General features: G+C 40.9%; 1 protein-coding gene across 6 annotated transcripts in view; it reads left to right on the top strand.

Moving 5' to 3' along the window:
* Positions 1-15,433, top strand: part of TARBP1 (tRNA guanosine 2 -O-methyltransferase TARBP1) — an 85,550-nt gene that overhangs the window by 23,254 nt on the left and 46,863 nt on the right. For all 6 annotated transcript variants that reach the window (XR_014146342.1, XR_014146341.1, XM_081824300.1 and 3 more), the window contains 2 exons: positions 4,638-4,737; positions 5,657-5,829. Coding sequence is in view for 4 of the 6 variants with exons in the window: in XM_081824300.1 (XP_081680426.1) it covers positions 4,638-4,737; positions 5,657-5,829 (273 nt within the window). In the remaining 2 variants the exon portion in view is untranslated. The remainder of the gene's footprint in view (positions 1-4,637; positions 4,738-5,656; positions 5,830-15,433) is intronic.

The following is a 15,433-nucleotide window of genomic DNA, read 5'->3' as shown; positions in this document are numbered from 1 at the left end:
CTGTGCATCTTTTGTGTGTTTGTTTTCAAAACATGTAGTATGAACTGATTGTGAAACATAGTTTTAGAGAAAAATTATGTTTGAAAGGATGGTTTTGTTAGTTTTTTCTTTTTACCAGATACTTAGTCAAGATCCATTTTCCAGCTTCTTTAGGGAAATGTGTAAGACTGCATTGAGGGAAGAACTATTAGCAGATTCATTAATTAGGATTCTTTTTACATTGCTAATGCTTCTTCTTCATTAAAGTCCTTAGTTGATAATTTGGGTAAATTGCATCTTTGAATTTAACGTGTCTGAAATTTCCTGGCTTTGTCTCAGACCAAGTCATTTTCATGTACTGATTAATCTGATCATGGAATAGGTTTTAATTGATCAGATAATTATCCTTCCGAAATACATGAGTTTATCTGTTTTTCCTTCTTAGAACATTTCTCTTTCGTGTTTCATTCTCCCTCTGTCTAGTAAATTCTCTGTGTTGTTACTTGGAGGATTCTTTTGTTAGGGCTATAAAAGTAAAAGTTTTGTCCCTACTAGAGTAAACATACATTAAAGTCCCTAAAATGTCTTCAGAACTTGTTTTATAATTCAGAGTAAAAAACAGCATCAGATCTGAGTAAATATTCAGAATCAGTTGAAACAATATTTTTAGCATCTTTCTTTAATATTTCTAGGACTTAAATATACCGTTTAATACAATAGGCTATTTTAAGTTTTTTAAAAACTTAAAACTTGATTTCAAGTGCAAAGGGGAGGCATTTGTGTGTATTTTAATATTTTTGTTTGACTTTTAATGCACTTGGCTGAGTGCCTTTATAAAGTTTAATTAGCAATTACTGGGGTAGTTTTCAGAGCAAGTTAAATTCCAAAGCAAACAAAATTTAGCTTGAGTTTCTGAGCATAAAATACATGTACTATTCAATTTTGTTTTTATATAAGAACTTATCGGCCAAAACACTATTTTCAATCAGGTTCTACATCTAAAGTAGCTTTTTCTTTGAGTTTTGGCATAGTTAGTACAGATAGATTTTGCACTGTTGATTCAGCAGGCATATATCGAGTGTTTTCTAAGAGCCGGGCATTGGAGTCACAGAGATAAAAGCTGTATCCCCTGCTCTCAGAGCATCATCTAGCAAGGAAGTTGATAGGTAAGCAGATAATCCCAGCACAGTGCCTTGAAAGACATAGTCAACACCAGGCTGGGGAACCTGTGAAAGCAGTACCTACTTGGAACGGGTAGACCAGTAGTGGGAGGTTACCAGATGGGTGACATCTGACCAGTGGGCAGAAATGAAGGTGAAAAGTAGAAAGGAATATCCCACAAGGCTTGGATGAACTTGCATCCAGGGAGCTGAAAGTAGGTAGGCGTCTGTCTGTGTATTTATGTATCTGTCTGTCTGTGGCATGGAGCCCAAGAAGGAATGGTAGGCGGTAAGGGTGGATATGGGGTAATACACATACACGTACGTATGCACACCGTGTTGGACACATGGTACACAAGACAACAAAACAAAGCAATAGCGGCAAAAGTCACTCAAAACCAGCATCACCTATAAACAAACAAATGCTGAAGAGCTTTCAGGGCAGGCGTTCTGAATCACAGAAAGTGAAACATAGTTTGGAAGTAGCACAGAAGGCTTGTCAGACCTTGGACGTGCTAAGATTAATCAGAGAGGAAGATATATTTGAAGAAATGTATACTTAAGCAGTCCCTCGGAAAGGATATTTGGTGTCAAGATTTTGTAGTTAAATGATGTACCTACTTAAAACGTAACCAAGAAATCTAGAGACATGGAATAGCCCCGAAGTAGTATATTGCAGTTGTACAACAAATTTTAAAAACAGCGTTGAGGTATGATTGACTTACATCACACTGTATATATTTAAGCTATATGTGTGGTGGGTTTGGACCTACGTCTATAGGAAACCCACCAGCATAGCAAGGTAACGCGTTTATCTGTCAGGCTCAAAAGTGTTTTCATACCTCTTTTTAATCCTTCCCCTCCACTTCACCTTTCTCTCTTCCGTGCCCTGGACAAGCCTAGTATGCTCTCCAACACTGCAGCCTAGCTTGCATTTTCTAGAATTACACTCACTGTTTAAAATTCATGGTAGCAAGATTTGACGCTAAAATGCATTAAGGTGATTAGTAATAGCCAATGATTCTTTTGTTTCTTTAAAACCATTGTTGCCTCCACTTTTCTGGCTTCAGTGAGTGAAAAGGGGAATTCTCCCTCAGTGGTTTGCAGAGTATGGTTTCCAGACCAGCAATACCAACATCACCTGGAAGCTCTAGAAAAACAAATTCTCCAGCTCTGTCCCAAGCCTATTGAATCAAACTCTGGGTGGGGGTTTACCCTCTGTATTGACAAAGCCTCCAGGTGATTCTACACCAGGCTGGAGTTTCAGAGCTGCCCCTCTGTAGCATGGATTTGCTTCGCTGGTGGCCAGGTACTTGGAGAGCACCCTGTAGTAGACAGACCTGCCAGTGGCTTGCACTGGAAGAGCAAGGCGCTCTGTCGTTACTGGTCTGGTACGGTGGCATTCCTCGACATCAGAAGTCATTAAAAACCCGCTACAGGGTGCCTGGGTGGCTCAGTCGTTGGGCGTCTGCCTTCCGCTCAGGTCATGATCCCAGGGTCCTGGGATCAAGCCCCACATCGGGCTCCCTCCTCGGCGGGAAGCCTGCTTCTCCCTCTCCCACTTCCCCTGCTTGTGTTCCCTCTCTCGCTGTGTCTGTCAGATAAATAAAATTTTCGAAAAAATAAAATCCACTACACTTCTGATTTATAACCTTCCCTTTTGGTATCCAAGGTGAACAGTTGCCTGGGATTTCAAGCAGGATCTGTGGTTCTAGAACCCTGCCGTATTTCGCCGAAGGAAGTGAGGAGCGCCGCGTGTGCTGGTCACTCCCCCACATGTCCTGTCGCAGGCCAGGGCTTTCCGCTCGCGCGCCTGAGCGCACAAGATGCGCAGGCGCCGCTGCTGCTGGAGTAGCGCCCCCACCCCAGTTCCCGTGAGGTCCGGGGGGTCTGCCTCCAGGACCGTCCTGAGTGACTTCATTTCAGTCTGTGCTTAGGAAGGACCTCAGTGTACGGGTGGGGTAGAAAGTAGTAATGTGAGGAAAATGTTTCCAAGAACAAGTTTCAGTAACTCGTCTTTACGACGTTTACAAATTTAGCCTACTCCATTTTCCGGGATAGCACCGACACTGGGATTTTAAAAAAAAAATAGCGGATTTTTTACTGATGGCAACTAAGTGGCCTCTATAGCATTTTTAAAAATAATATATAACAAAGTTTATCCTTTTATTGTATTTTTTAACTGAGTTGTCCTACATGCAAGTATGTTTTTACTGCTGTCTTCTGTTCTATTCCAGTAAATTTATGTTAAAATATATTAAATTACCCCCAAAATATATTAGAGCATTTAAGAAAATTGGTTTAAGTTAACTTAAACTACTGGGCTGGAAAACTAGATCTCTTACCTAAATTTTTCGTGGGAATTGAGATGAAAAGTGTGATCTTGCTATAATAATACACCATGAATGAAAAAGAAATCTGTTCATGGCTTATTTTTGTTGAATTGGCTTTTAGAGATGGGAAAATATTTTATCTGTTAACTATGTTCTGTCTTCCAAAACTAATTCTAGAAACTTTGAGTAAATTTAATTTTTATAAGAAACCCAAGGAGAGTCATAGGTTAGTTTGATTTCATAGATGACCTAAACTTTCTTTTTTTTTTTAGGTTTTTGTTCTGTTTTGTTTTATTTTTTTGAGTGTAGTTGACACGTACCGTTATGTTAGTTTCAGAGTAGACCTAATCTTTCTGCGAGGACAAGCAGTTGTCTCAGGGTCCCACAGCTAAGGCGCACAGGACTGGGGCTCAGACACGGGTCTGAGGCTCCAGAGCCTTTGGGTCCGTACCCATTCCATCCTCCTCCTGCTTATATTTTAGGCAATTTTCTCCTCTCAGCTGAAATAACTACAATTGCCTCTTAACCTGTCACCTTGAATCTCCTCTTGCTTCCCCTACAGTCTCCCTTCCACATTGTACCTGAAGAAGTCTTTTTAAACTACTAATTTGGATCTACAAATGTTTCCTCCCTTTCTTTCTACGCCTTCACTTTAACCTAAAGTGGCTTCCCCTAGGCTTTAGGGTCACGGAATTCTTTGCATGGCCCACTAAGTCCTCTGGTCTCTTCCCTGGCTGTCTGTGTCACCTCAGCTTTGGCACTCCCTCCCACTCACGTGCCCTGCTGCACGGGCATCCATCCATCCCCTGGAATGTGGCACGCTCTGTCCTCCAGAGGACCTTCGGCATGCTCTGCCTTCCTTGGGGAAGCCTTGCCTCCCTTCACCTACTGTACTCTTTCCCAGCCTTCATGCTCATTTCTCGGGGGATTTTCTCCTATTCCCCAGACAGATGAGGGCATGGTGCCATTTTATACCACTCACTACCGCAGTCATCGTAGCAGTGAGCTATGCCCAGGAGTGTTCTTCTGCATTTCATCTCCATTTCATCTCCGTGCTTATAATTTTATATTGATAAAGTGTAATCATTTGGCTGTTTTCTTCTTGAAACATCACCTTTGAAGGATTTTGTTAATGCTTTGCAAACCTCAACTCTTGTTATTTAAGCGGGAGAAGACTGCCTTATGCCTGACTGGTTTGAAGCCAAGCTTGTGGCAATGATGGTCTTGCTGGCCGTAGATGTGGAAGGAATGAAGACTCAGTACAGGTAAGTGTTTCCCAACTTGCAAAGAAATCTTAAAAAAAGGCTAATCAGATTTATGGTGCCTATTCACACTTTTCCGTGATTGAGTCAGGTGTAAAGGTATGGAATTGATCACAGTGTGTATGCTAGAGAAATGTTTAAAATTAACAATAAATTGATAGGAATAGGGGCTTGTTAGTCTTTTTAGGTAAGTTCAACTGTTAGAGAAGGTCGGAAAAACTATATATATTAATCACTGGTTTTATAAGAGAATAGGTTGTAAGATTCTAGCATAAGATTAGGTAAAGAAATTTACAGGGTTTGACCCCTTTGTAAAATGTGTAATTTTTTTTAAGTGTAATAAAGATAAAACTCATTTTTTTTGAGTATGTGCACAAATCGGTTCTCACCAGATTATAATTACTGCAAAAAGCAGTTCCGTTTGCTAGTGTATTTGCATGATACACAGTTAATTTAACATCGAATCTTTTTTGCAGACAAAGTTTTAGTATGAAAGTTGGTTATGATGGTTTTTTATAAACCCTTAATTCTTTGTATTTTTTGTTAATGTATTGTTTCTGTGACTAGTGTATGTTTTGTTTTGTTTTTTGAATTATTGTAGCAGGGTCTCAGCATTTTAATTTACAAATAAAGTGGGTATAGGATCTCCTTCCTACTTGTGCCTAGAGTCGAGTGCGGTATGTTTTTCCCTGTGCTTTTCTTTGCGAGCGCACGGAGAATTTACTGAGAAAGCATAGACTGAGAGATCAGCGAGGAGGCTGGAGGGGATCAGTCCCAGGAGGTGCATAGGTGTCCGGATCATCCATGAGACTAATTCTACCTCATCGAATCCAGTAGCTAACCAGTTCCACAAGTTATAGATGGAAAATAATTTCTTCATGCTTTTGAAATGCTTGATTTGGGCATGTCTTTTAATATCTAGTGAAAAGCGGAGAACACAGAATGTATTAAGGATATTCTTAGATCCTCTTCTGGAATCCCTTATGAAGTTTGGTACAAATGCCTACATGCCCTTGCTGGAAACTGACAGATGCCTCCAGGTCCTGTTGAAGTTATTGCACACTTGCATGTTGAAAGGTTCCAGTGCCCAAGATGGTGAGGATACATAGTTTCTGTTGGTGTCTTGCTTGGTATATGGTTGGTGGTTAGAATGAGAGGAAATTCCTGACCTTTTAAATAAAAGGATCACCTCATGCCTTCAGCAGATATGAACCGAGTATCCCCTGGTGGTGCTGGGGATGCCCTGGCGAAGGTGCAGACCCTCAGCCCTCATGGAGCTGACGTCATAGCATTTACATTTGCTGGTTACCGTTGTTTTGAAATGTGATTTTATTTGCTTTTATTTGTGTTTTTTTGCTCACTCATTAATTTCCAGACATGAAAATGATCCCTGTTTCATATATGTTTAAGCAAGATCCATTTCTAATGGCCACTCTGCTAGATGTTGCAGAGATTAAGCTAAAGCACAAGAATGGTAGTAATTTCATAATAACTTGTTTTCAGATACATTCGTCTCTGAGCACCTTTTAAGTAGAATATGCTTCATACAGAAAGTATAGTGGTAGTAGAAGCGTTGAGCTCTTTGTTGTCTCTTTAAACAAAGATGCATGCAAGACGGTAGCTGAAGACCACAGACACTAGAGACACTATTTATTGAAGAGCCTTGATTCCCAATCCTTTCCCACCAGTTTCACTTGGAATTTTAGAAATCTGCTACTTGAGAATCCTAGGGAATCATAGGATAACATTGATGGGATTAGATTTTAATATATGCTTATGAAATTTTAAAGCTAGTTTCTGGATTCTGATATTTTTAATAATGGTAGTGAAACCAAATGCTGTACACATTAACAGTAACTTTTTATAAGGTTTTTGTCTCCTTAAGGATATAAATTTGGGTTCATTTGACATGTTTTGACTTTTTAATAGGGTTAGTGGTTTCAAGAGCAGGACTGGGTCACTGGTGCCCTTCGGAAAATTGTGGTATCTGACACACACACAAACACACACACGAGTGTGTGATGGTTATATATGTTATGATGCCAAATAATCAAACACCCGTGAACTTACTACTCAACCTAAGAATGAATGTACCTGTTACTCCTCAAGCCCCCCTTTTGCTTCCTTATTTTGGCTTTTGTCTTTATCACTTCCATGCACTTTGAAAGTGGTTTTACGTCATCTGTAGATATCCCTCAACACCGTAGTGTCTTGATTTCCTGCTTCTGAGCTCTGTAGAAATGTTGCTTCACTGTGGGAAGTCTTCTGTAACTTTTTTCACGTCACGTGTTTGTAAGATTCATGCACGTCCTTTCTTAGACTTCATTATTTTCCCTGTTGTATAATCTTCCTTTGTATGAAGACAGCTCAGTTTATGCATTTTCCCAGTGCTAGACTTTGGATTGTGATTCATTACCGTGATGTAGCTGCCACGACCACTTGTCTTCATGTCTTCTGGGCCTGGGTGTGCGTCTCTCCAGTATGTGTATTGGTTCCCAGGGCCTGTGTGTATTCAGCTTTATAAGATAATGAAACTTGTTTTTCCAGTTTTCCATTCCAGAATGTGTACACATTTTATGTTCTTAGCAGCAGCAGAACTTAAGAGTTCCTATAGCACCTCATGCAGATCTTTTTTATGTCACCAAGTAAGAGCCAAGGAAATACCTGTTTAATTATATTAGCCATTGGCGTCCATATGACTGATAAACCATATCAAGCTTCATTACCTGTAAACAGATCTTAATCCTGAAAGATTTCTTTTATGAGAGAAGAGGAAAATAGAAAATACTTATTTCCATTTTATAAACGAGAAGGCCGTCTGGGAGTTAATTACCAGTACCAGGGGCAATGCAGAGGTAATGGTAAAGTCAGAAATACCCAGGAATGCTTCCTGTGAGCAGGTGGGATTGAGGTTTGGCAGTATCCTGCTGTTTGGAGCAACTTTGCCTTGTTGTGTTTAAAATTTTTTTATTTTAATTTTCAGTATTTTATTATGGAAATCCTTAAATATCTAGAAAAATGGAGATGTCATAAATCCCCGTGTACCCATAACAGCTTCAACATCTGTCATTCCTACGTCTGAGCGAGTACACCTGCTGTCGTTGCCATTTGTCCTCCTTTTTTCCCTTCCTGTTCTTTTTTTTTTTTTTAACCTGCTAGCGCTTGGAACGGCACGTGGGGAGAAAAGCTGGGGAGGAAGGGGCTCGGTGTGCAGTGTCTGGCGAGATGTCTTTTCCCCTTCTCTTCCCCTTAACCTGCAGTGGTTACTGTGCTGATCCTCAAGGTTTGAAGTTATTTAAATCTTAATGGGGGGCGACTGTGGAAAGCCTTTGAACTGGTGTTGGGGAACTCATTCAGCACATATGTATTGATGATCTGTATGCATTGTTGTGAGCGCTAGGGTGTCAGTGTGGAAAAAGAGCAAAAATCCCTGCCCTTGTCGAGATCGCTTGTATTGGGGGTCTGGTGTGTGGTGGGCAGAGGGGTAGCAAGCAGCGACCATATACAATATATGGTAGTTGGGTAGGTATTGGGGGAAAATAAGGTAGGGAATGGAGGACGGGGTGTGCTGGGGTAGAGGTGGAGGGTTACGGGTGTAGTTGATTGGTCGAGGAAGACCTAGCTGTGAGTGAAGGCAACAGTCGGTTAAGCAGAGACTTTAACTGTTGAGGGACGGAGCCCTGTGCACATGTAGGGGAGGCGAGTGAGGAGGGGCCCGTGGGAGAGCTCGCTGTTTGGGGAACAGTTAGGAAGCACCAAGGGAAGAATAATAGGACCCGAACTTTGAGAGGGAAAGAGGGAAGTGGGGACAGTTACATAGGACTCCCTCCCTGGGCTATTTTAAGGGTGTGGCTCTTATTAGAGGGTTTGAGCTGGGGAGTGCTCAGCTCTGGGTTGAGTTTTAGAAAGTTCACTGGGCCCTGGTGTTGAGAGAGCACGACGGGGGGCAAGGGCAGAGCCGCAGAGACCAGCTTCTAGGCTTGCACGGCGTACAGCCATGGATGCAGTGAGTTAGAACTTTGGATGTATTTTGATGGTGTGGCCAGCAGGATTTGCTGATGGGTCTGGATGTGGGCTGTGAGAACAAGAGAGAACTCAGAGGCCATTTAGCTTTTGGAGAAGGTGGACAGATGGGAGTTGCCTTTAACTGAGGTGAGAAAGACTGGAGTCGGAGAAGGTTTTGGAGTAAAGATGGGCAGTTCTGCTTCGGGTAGGTTAAGTGCGGGGCACCCGTTAGCTATCCTGGTGGAGTTGGTGAGCCAACATTTGCCTTTGAGTCTGGAGTTCAGGGAGAAGTGTGGGTTGGAAATACGAATATGGGGGTCATAGCATAGTGGTGGTATTTAAAGCCATGATGCTGGACGAGAACACCCAAGGAGCCAGTGTAGACAGAGAAGAGGTCCAGGTGCGTGGGGAGCACCAGTGCCTAGAGGTTGGGGAGGAACTGGCATAGGACATTCAGGAGGAATTCACTACAGCATGAGAAGAGAAACACCAGGAGAATGTGCTGTTCTGGGAGCCAGAAGGAAGGAGTGATAACTGCACCAGATGCTGGTGGTGAGCCGAAGGTGACCACTGGTTTTGGCAACATAGAAATCAGGGTCACCCTGACAGAACGTTTTGGGTGGCAGTGGGGGCAGCTCAGGGGGCGGCAAGGAGGTATGGAGTCTGGGCAGCTCTTTCAAGGGTTGTCGTGTGGGGGAACAGAGACATGGGACCGTTGCTCTGGGACAGAAGTTTTATTTCCTTCGGGGGAGAAAATAGCAGTGTTTTGTGCTGATAGAAACGATTCAGTAGAGGGGAGTTTTGAAGATTTGAGGAGGGGACGTTTGCTTCTTGGTGGCTGAGAGGAGGCGAAAGTGCTCGGGGTCCGGGGCACCAACAGAGGGGCCGGCCTTCGACGGGGTGCTGATGGGGGGCACGTGTGGATGGGTGGGCAGAGGCCGGAACGGCAGCGTCCCTTTCTAAGTTCGGTGTTATCTTAGTGAAAGAGGAAGCCGAGGGATGAGGGGAGCATATTCGCCTGGGAAGGACGATTAGTGGGTGGACTGGGGAAGTGGGGAAGCCCGGGGGTGGGGGGTGTGCGTGGAGCTAGCGCTCATGAATGCGAAGTGAGAGCAGTCGTGTGGCTGTTTGCCTCCAGTCTCATCTGTGAATCTAATCGGATTGGACTCGGGTTGTGATTCTCCTTTTGGTGCATCCATGGTACACATAAATGAGTTTTTTTTTTTTTTTAAAGATTTTATTTATTTATTCATGAGAGAGAGAGAGAGAGGCAGAGGGAGAAGCAGACTTCCCGCAGAGCAGGGAGCCCGATGCGGGACTCGATCCCAGGACTCCGGGATCATGACCTGAGCCGAAGGCAGACGCTTAACCATCTGAGCCACCCAGGCGCCCCACATAAATGAGTTTTTGTAAAATGATGTTCTAATCATTTTTTCAAAATTCAAAATAACCGTATCCCATTTATGTTTGTGGAAATGCACCTTTAGTTGCATTACAGCCCCCCTTTGGTTACATCGGATCATACGGGCCGGAGTACCTGGCCTTCAGCAGCGGATGCCTTCTGCCCTAAGTGCTTGCTGCACCTGCCACGGTGGGCCTGGGGTCCTCAGTGCGGGGTCTCACTTTTCTCCTGGGGGGCTTTTGTTTGCTGGCCTCGATTAATCTCTGTGTCTACTTGAACTTTTCTTCCCGAGGTAGCTTTTATTTTTTTAAATATACATAACATAAAATGTACACTTTAACCATTTTTAAGTGTACAGTTAGTGACATTCAGTACGTTCACGCCACCATCCATCCCCAGAACTTTTTTGCCATGCCAAACTGAACCTCTGTAGCTACTAGGCACTAATTCCTCATCTCCCCCACCCCCACCCCAGCCGCTGGCGACCACCTTCGTACTTTCTGTTGCTGTGAATTTGACTGTTCTAGGGACCTCAAATCAGTGTAATCATACAGTATTTGTCCTCTTATGTTGGGCTTATTTCACAAACTGTAATGTCTTCAAGGTTCATCCGTACTGTAGCATGTGTCAGAATTTCATTCCTCTTTAAGGCTAATACTCCATTGTACGTGTATGCCATAGTTTGTTTACCCATTTATCCGTTGATGGACATGGGTAATTTCCACTTTTTGGCCATGTGAATAATGCTGCTTGTTAACATCAAATGTACAAACATCTCTTCAAGTCCCTGCCTTCAGTTCTGTTTTTTTTGGTTGTATACCTAGAAGTGAAATTGCTGGATCACATGGTAATTCTGTTTAACGTTTTGAAAAACCGCCATACTGTCTTCCTTAGCGGCTGCACCGTTCCACAGTCCAGTCAGCAGTGCCCAGGGATCCAGGTTCTCCACATCCTCACCAGCACTCGTTTGTTCATTTGTTGATAATGCCATCCTAATGGGTGTGAGGTGGTATCTTGTGATTTTGACTGATGAGACAGCTTTTGACCAATTCTGGTACCACTTTTGGGATTCAGGTTACCACTGTTAATTATATGAGGCACAGAGTAGGAAACAAAACCGTATACCCCATTCTGGTTGAAGTTTTTTGCACAGTTTGTGTATTGTGATGAGCTGTTAAATTGGAGAGGTGGCGGTGACTGGGGGCCTGGGAGAGTCTTCTGTATTGGGTAACTAACAGGAAACACCATGAGAGTGAGGATGACGTTGGAAACACAGCCCCTACTTTCCTTCATGTCACTTTGTTCTCTGTCGTGCAAGCCCTCAGCTTTCCCTTGGAACCTCAGGTTAACTTTATTTTCATTTCTTTATACTATTATTGAGTACATATAGGAGAAAGAAAGGCAGACAATCTGGAAGGAGAGGAGTATTCTGTTCTTAGCATATTCGTTGGTTATAATGCTTACTTTTATAGTAAAAAACTTTACCTTTCGGGGCGCCTGGGTGGCTCAGTCGTTAAGCGTCTGCCTTCAGCTCAGGTCATGATCCCAGGGTCCTGGGATTGAGTCCCACATCAGGCTCCCTGCTTGGTGGGAAGCCTGCTTCTCCCTCTCCTGCTCCCCTTGCTTGTGCTCGCTCGCTCTCTCTGTCAAATAAATAAATCTTAAAAAAAAAAAAAGCTTCACCTTTCAACCATTTGCTCGTGGCTTCTTGACCTGACAAGTGATTTATGAGCTACTTCAGAGGCCAGATAGTATCGTCTCTCTAACAAGTAACATGAAAATTTTAAATTAATTCTGTAATTTTTAATGCTATGTGATCTTTAAAAAAAATGAACATTTCTAAGAGTGATATCACATTTTGCAAAGTGTTCAAATCTTTTATCTATTTTAAAATTGAGTTATTTGTTTTCATACACTTGTATGAAATGTATATAATGAGAATTCATGATATAGTCTGGATACAAGTCCTTTGTTGGATATGTGATTTACAAATACTTTCTTCCAATTTAGCTTGGCTTTTCAGTTTCTTAAGTGTCTCTCCCTTGTAGAGCAAAAGTTTTCATTTTGATGAAGTCCGGTTGGCTTTTTTCTTTTGTTTTATGGATTGTGCATTAGGTATCATGTTTAGGAAATTCTTCTAAATATTTTATTGTTTTTTATTTTTGGATTTATGATACATTTTGAGTCAATTTTTAAGGTGTAAGGTTTAGGTTGAGGTTTTGTTTTGCCTGTGGATATCCAGTTGCTCAGCATTATTTGTTGATAAGACTATCCTTTCTCTGTTGTTTTGTACTGTTGTTAAAAAAAAAAAAAAAAAAATTGGGCATGGCAGAAATAATCCAAAATAGATGGATTGATGAATGGATAAACGATGTGATATATCTATATTTGGCCGTGAAAAGGAATGAATTACTGATACACGCTACAACATGGATGGACTTTGAAAACATGTTAAGTGAAAGAAGCAGTCACAAAAGACCATATGTAATTCCACTTATATGACATGTCCAAAATAGGCAGATCTGAGACAGAAAGTAGGTTAGTGATTGTGTAGGGCGGGGTGGGGGGAGTGGATGGGCTTATGAAGGTGATGGTCAAGGGTATGGGGGTTCTCTTTGTGGTGATGAAAGTGTTCTAAAAAGTTGGCTGTGGTGGTGGTTGCACATATCTTGACTGTACTAGATACCATTGAATTATATGCTTTTAATGGGTGAATTATGTTACATGAATTATATCAGTAAAGTTGTTTAAAAATAATTAATTGGCCATATTTGTGTGGATCGACTTCTGGACTCTCTTCTCTTGATCTATATGTTTATCCCTTGGCCAATACCACACTGTTTTGGTTACTGTAGATTTACAATAACTCTTTAAATAGGTAGGATGCTTCTTTCAAATTCTTATTTCTAGCTATTCTAGTTCCTTTGCCTTTCCATATAAACTTTATAATCAGCTTGTATTTACAAAAAAAAATCCTGGAATTTTGACTGAATCGCATTAAATCTGTAGGTCAGTTTATGGAGAATTGCCTTTATTATTTTGAGACTTTTGGTCCATGAATATAGCGTCTCTCGGTTTACTTAGGCTGTCTTTGATTTTTTTCATCAGAGCTTTTTAGTTTTCAGCATATAGATCCTGTACAGGTTTTGTTAGATTTGTGCCCAAGTATGTCTTTTGGGGGAAGCTATTGTAAGTGATAAATTTTTTAAAATTTTGCTTTTCAGTTGTATATTGCTAGTTTACAGAAATGTGATTGATTTTTGTGTGTTGACCTTGTATCCCCTGAACTCACTGAAGCACTTATTAGTTATGAGGGGGGTTTTTGTTTTTTGGTTTTTTTTAAATAGATTCCTTGGGATTTTTCTTTATAGACAATCATGGCATTTGTGAGTGGGAACGTTTATATTTCTAGAATTGTCCACGGCCCATGGTAATCCCTTCTCCTTTTAATGTGTGCAGCATCTGGGGTCTGTGATAATTTGTATCCTCTCTCTCTGTCTCTGCCTCTCTTAAGACTGGCTAGTGGTTTATCAATTCCAGATAGTATCGTCTCTCTAACAAGTAACATGAAAATTTTAAATTAATTCTGTAATTTTTTTTGAAGATTTTTATTTATTTAACGGAGAGAGAGAGAGAGAGCACAAGCAGGCAGAGCGACAGACAGAGGGAGAGGGAGAAGCAGGCTCTCCGCCGAGCAGGGAGCCCGATGCGGGGCTCGATCCCAGACCTTGGGATCATGACCTGAGCCGAAGGCAGCCGCTTAACTGACTGAGCCACCCAGGCACCCCTAATTCTGTAATTTTTAATGCTATGTGATCTTTAAAAAAAAATGAACATTTCTAAGAGTGATAGCACATTTTGCAAAGTGTTCAAATCTTTTATCTATTTTAAAATTGAGTTATTTGGGGGGCCTGGGTGGCTCAGTTGGTTAAGTGACTGCCTTCGGCTCAGGTCATGATCCTGGAGTCCTGGGATCGAGTCCCACATCGGGCTCCCTGCTCAGCAGGGAGTCTGCTTCTCCCCCTGACCCTCCCCACTCTCATGCTCTCTCTATCTCATTCTCTCTCTCAAATAAATAAATAAAATCTTTAAAAAAAAATAAATAAAATAAAATTGAGTTATTTGTTTGGTTATTTGAAACCAAAATACCAGCTTTTGGTTTCATTGATTTTTTTTTTCTCTCGATTTTTTTTTTTTCAATTTCATTGATTTCTGTTTTTTTGTTTGCTTCTGTCTGCTTGCTTTTGGTTTATTTTGCCTTTTTAAAAAAGTTAAGGTGGAAGTTTAGGTTGTTGATTTTAGATCTTTTTGAAAATGACCTTTAGTGCTATAAATTTTTTAAGTTTTGCTTTAATTGCATCCCAAAACTTTTGATATGTTGTATTTCAGTTCAAAGTATTTTCTGACTTTTCTTGAGACACCCTCTTTTACTCATGAATTACTTAGAAGTGTGTTTGGGGATTTTCTTGTTATCTTTCTGTTATTTTTAATTCAACTCTATTCTAGTCAGAGAGCATACTTTATACAGTTTCAGTTTTTGAAACTTCATTAAGGTTTGTTTATGATCTAGGGTATGGTCTGTCTTGCATACTGTTCCATGTGCACTTGGAAAGAACGTGTATTCTGTTGTTGGGTGGAGTGTCCTATAAATATCAGATCCAAGATTTTCATGGTATTTTTCAGTTTTATGTCCTTGCTGTTTTTTGTTTACTCTGTTACTAAGAAGAGTGTTGAAGTTTCTAACTCTGAGTTTGGGTTTATCTCTTTCTCTTTCTAGTTCTATTATTTTGGCTTCATGTTTTGCAGTTCTGTTGTTAGGTGCCTATTTGTTTAGGATAGTGCATTTTCTTGTTGAGTTGACTCTTTCTTGTTAGGCAGTATCCCTTTTGATCCCTGGTTATTTCCTCTGCTCTGAAGTCTGGTTTGTCTAGTAGTAATATAACCACTCTTACTTTCTTTTGATTAGAATTTGCATAGTAGTATTTCCTGGCTTTTTACTTTTATTCTATTTAGATTGTTATATCTGAAGTAAATTTCTTATATACACTATATAATTGGGTCATGATTTTTTATCCATTCTGACACTGTCTTTTAATTGGTGTAGACTATTTGCATTTAATATAATTACATATGTATTTCAGTTCTTTATTTTTTGCATTCTGTTCCCTCTGTTTTTCATTTCTGTCTTTCCCTCTTTTGGCTTGTTTTGGGCAGTTTGAACATTATTTCGTATTCCATTTTAATTTACCTATTGTGTTTTTTACTAAATATTTAATATTCTCTGTGCACGCA

This window comes from Leptonychotes weddellii, chromosome 6, assembly GCF_054177405.1.
Source record: "Leptonychotes weddellii isolate Sample4059 chromosome 6, ASM5417740v2, whole genome shotgun sequence".
NCBI classification, from domain to species: Eukaryota; Metazoa; Chordata; class Mammalia; order Carnivora; family Phocidae; genus Leptonychotes; species Leptonychotes weddellii.
This window is presented reverse-complemented; position numbering and strand designations above follow the sequence as displayed.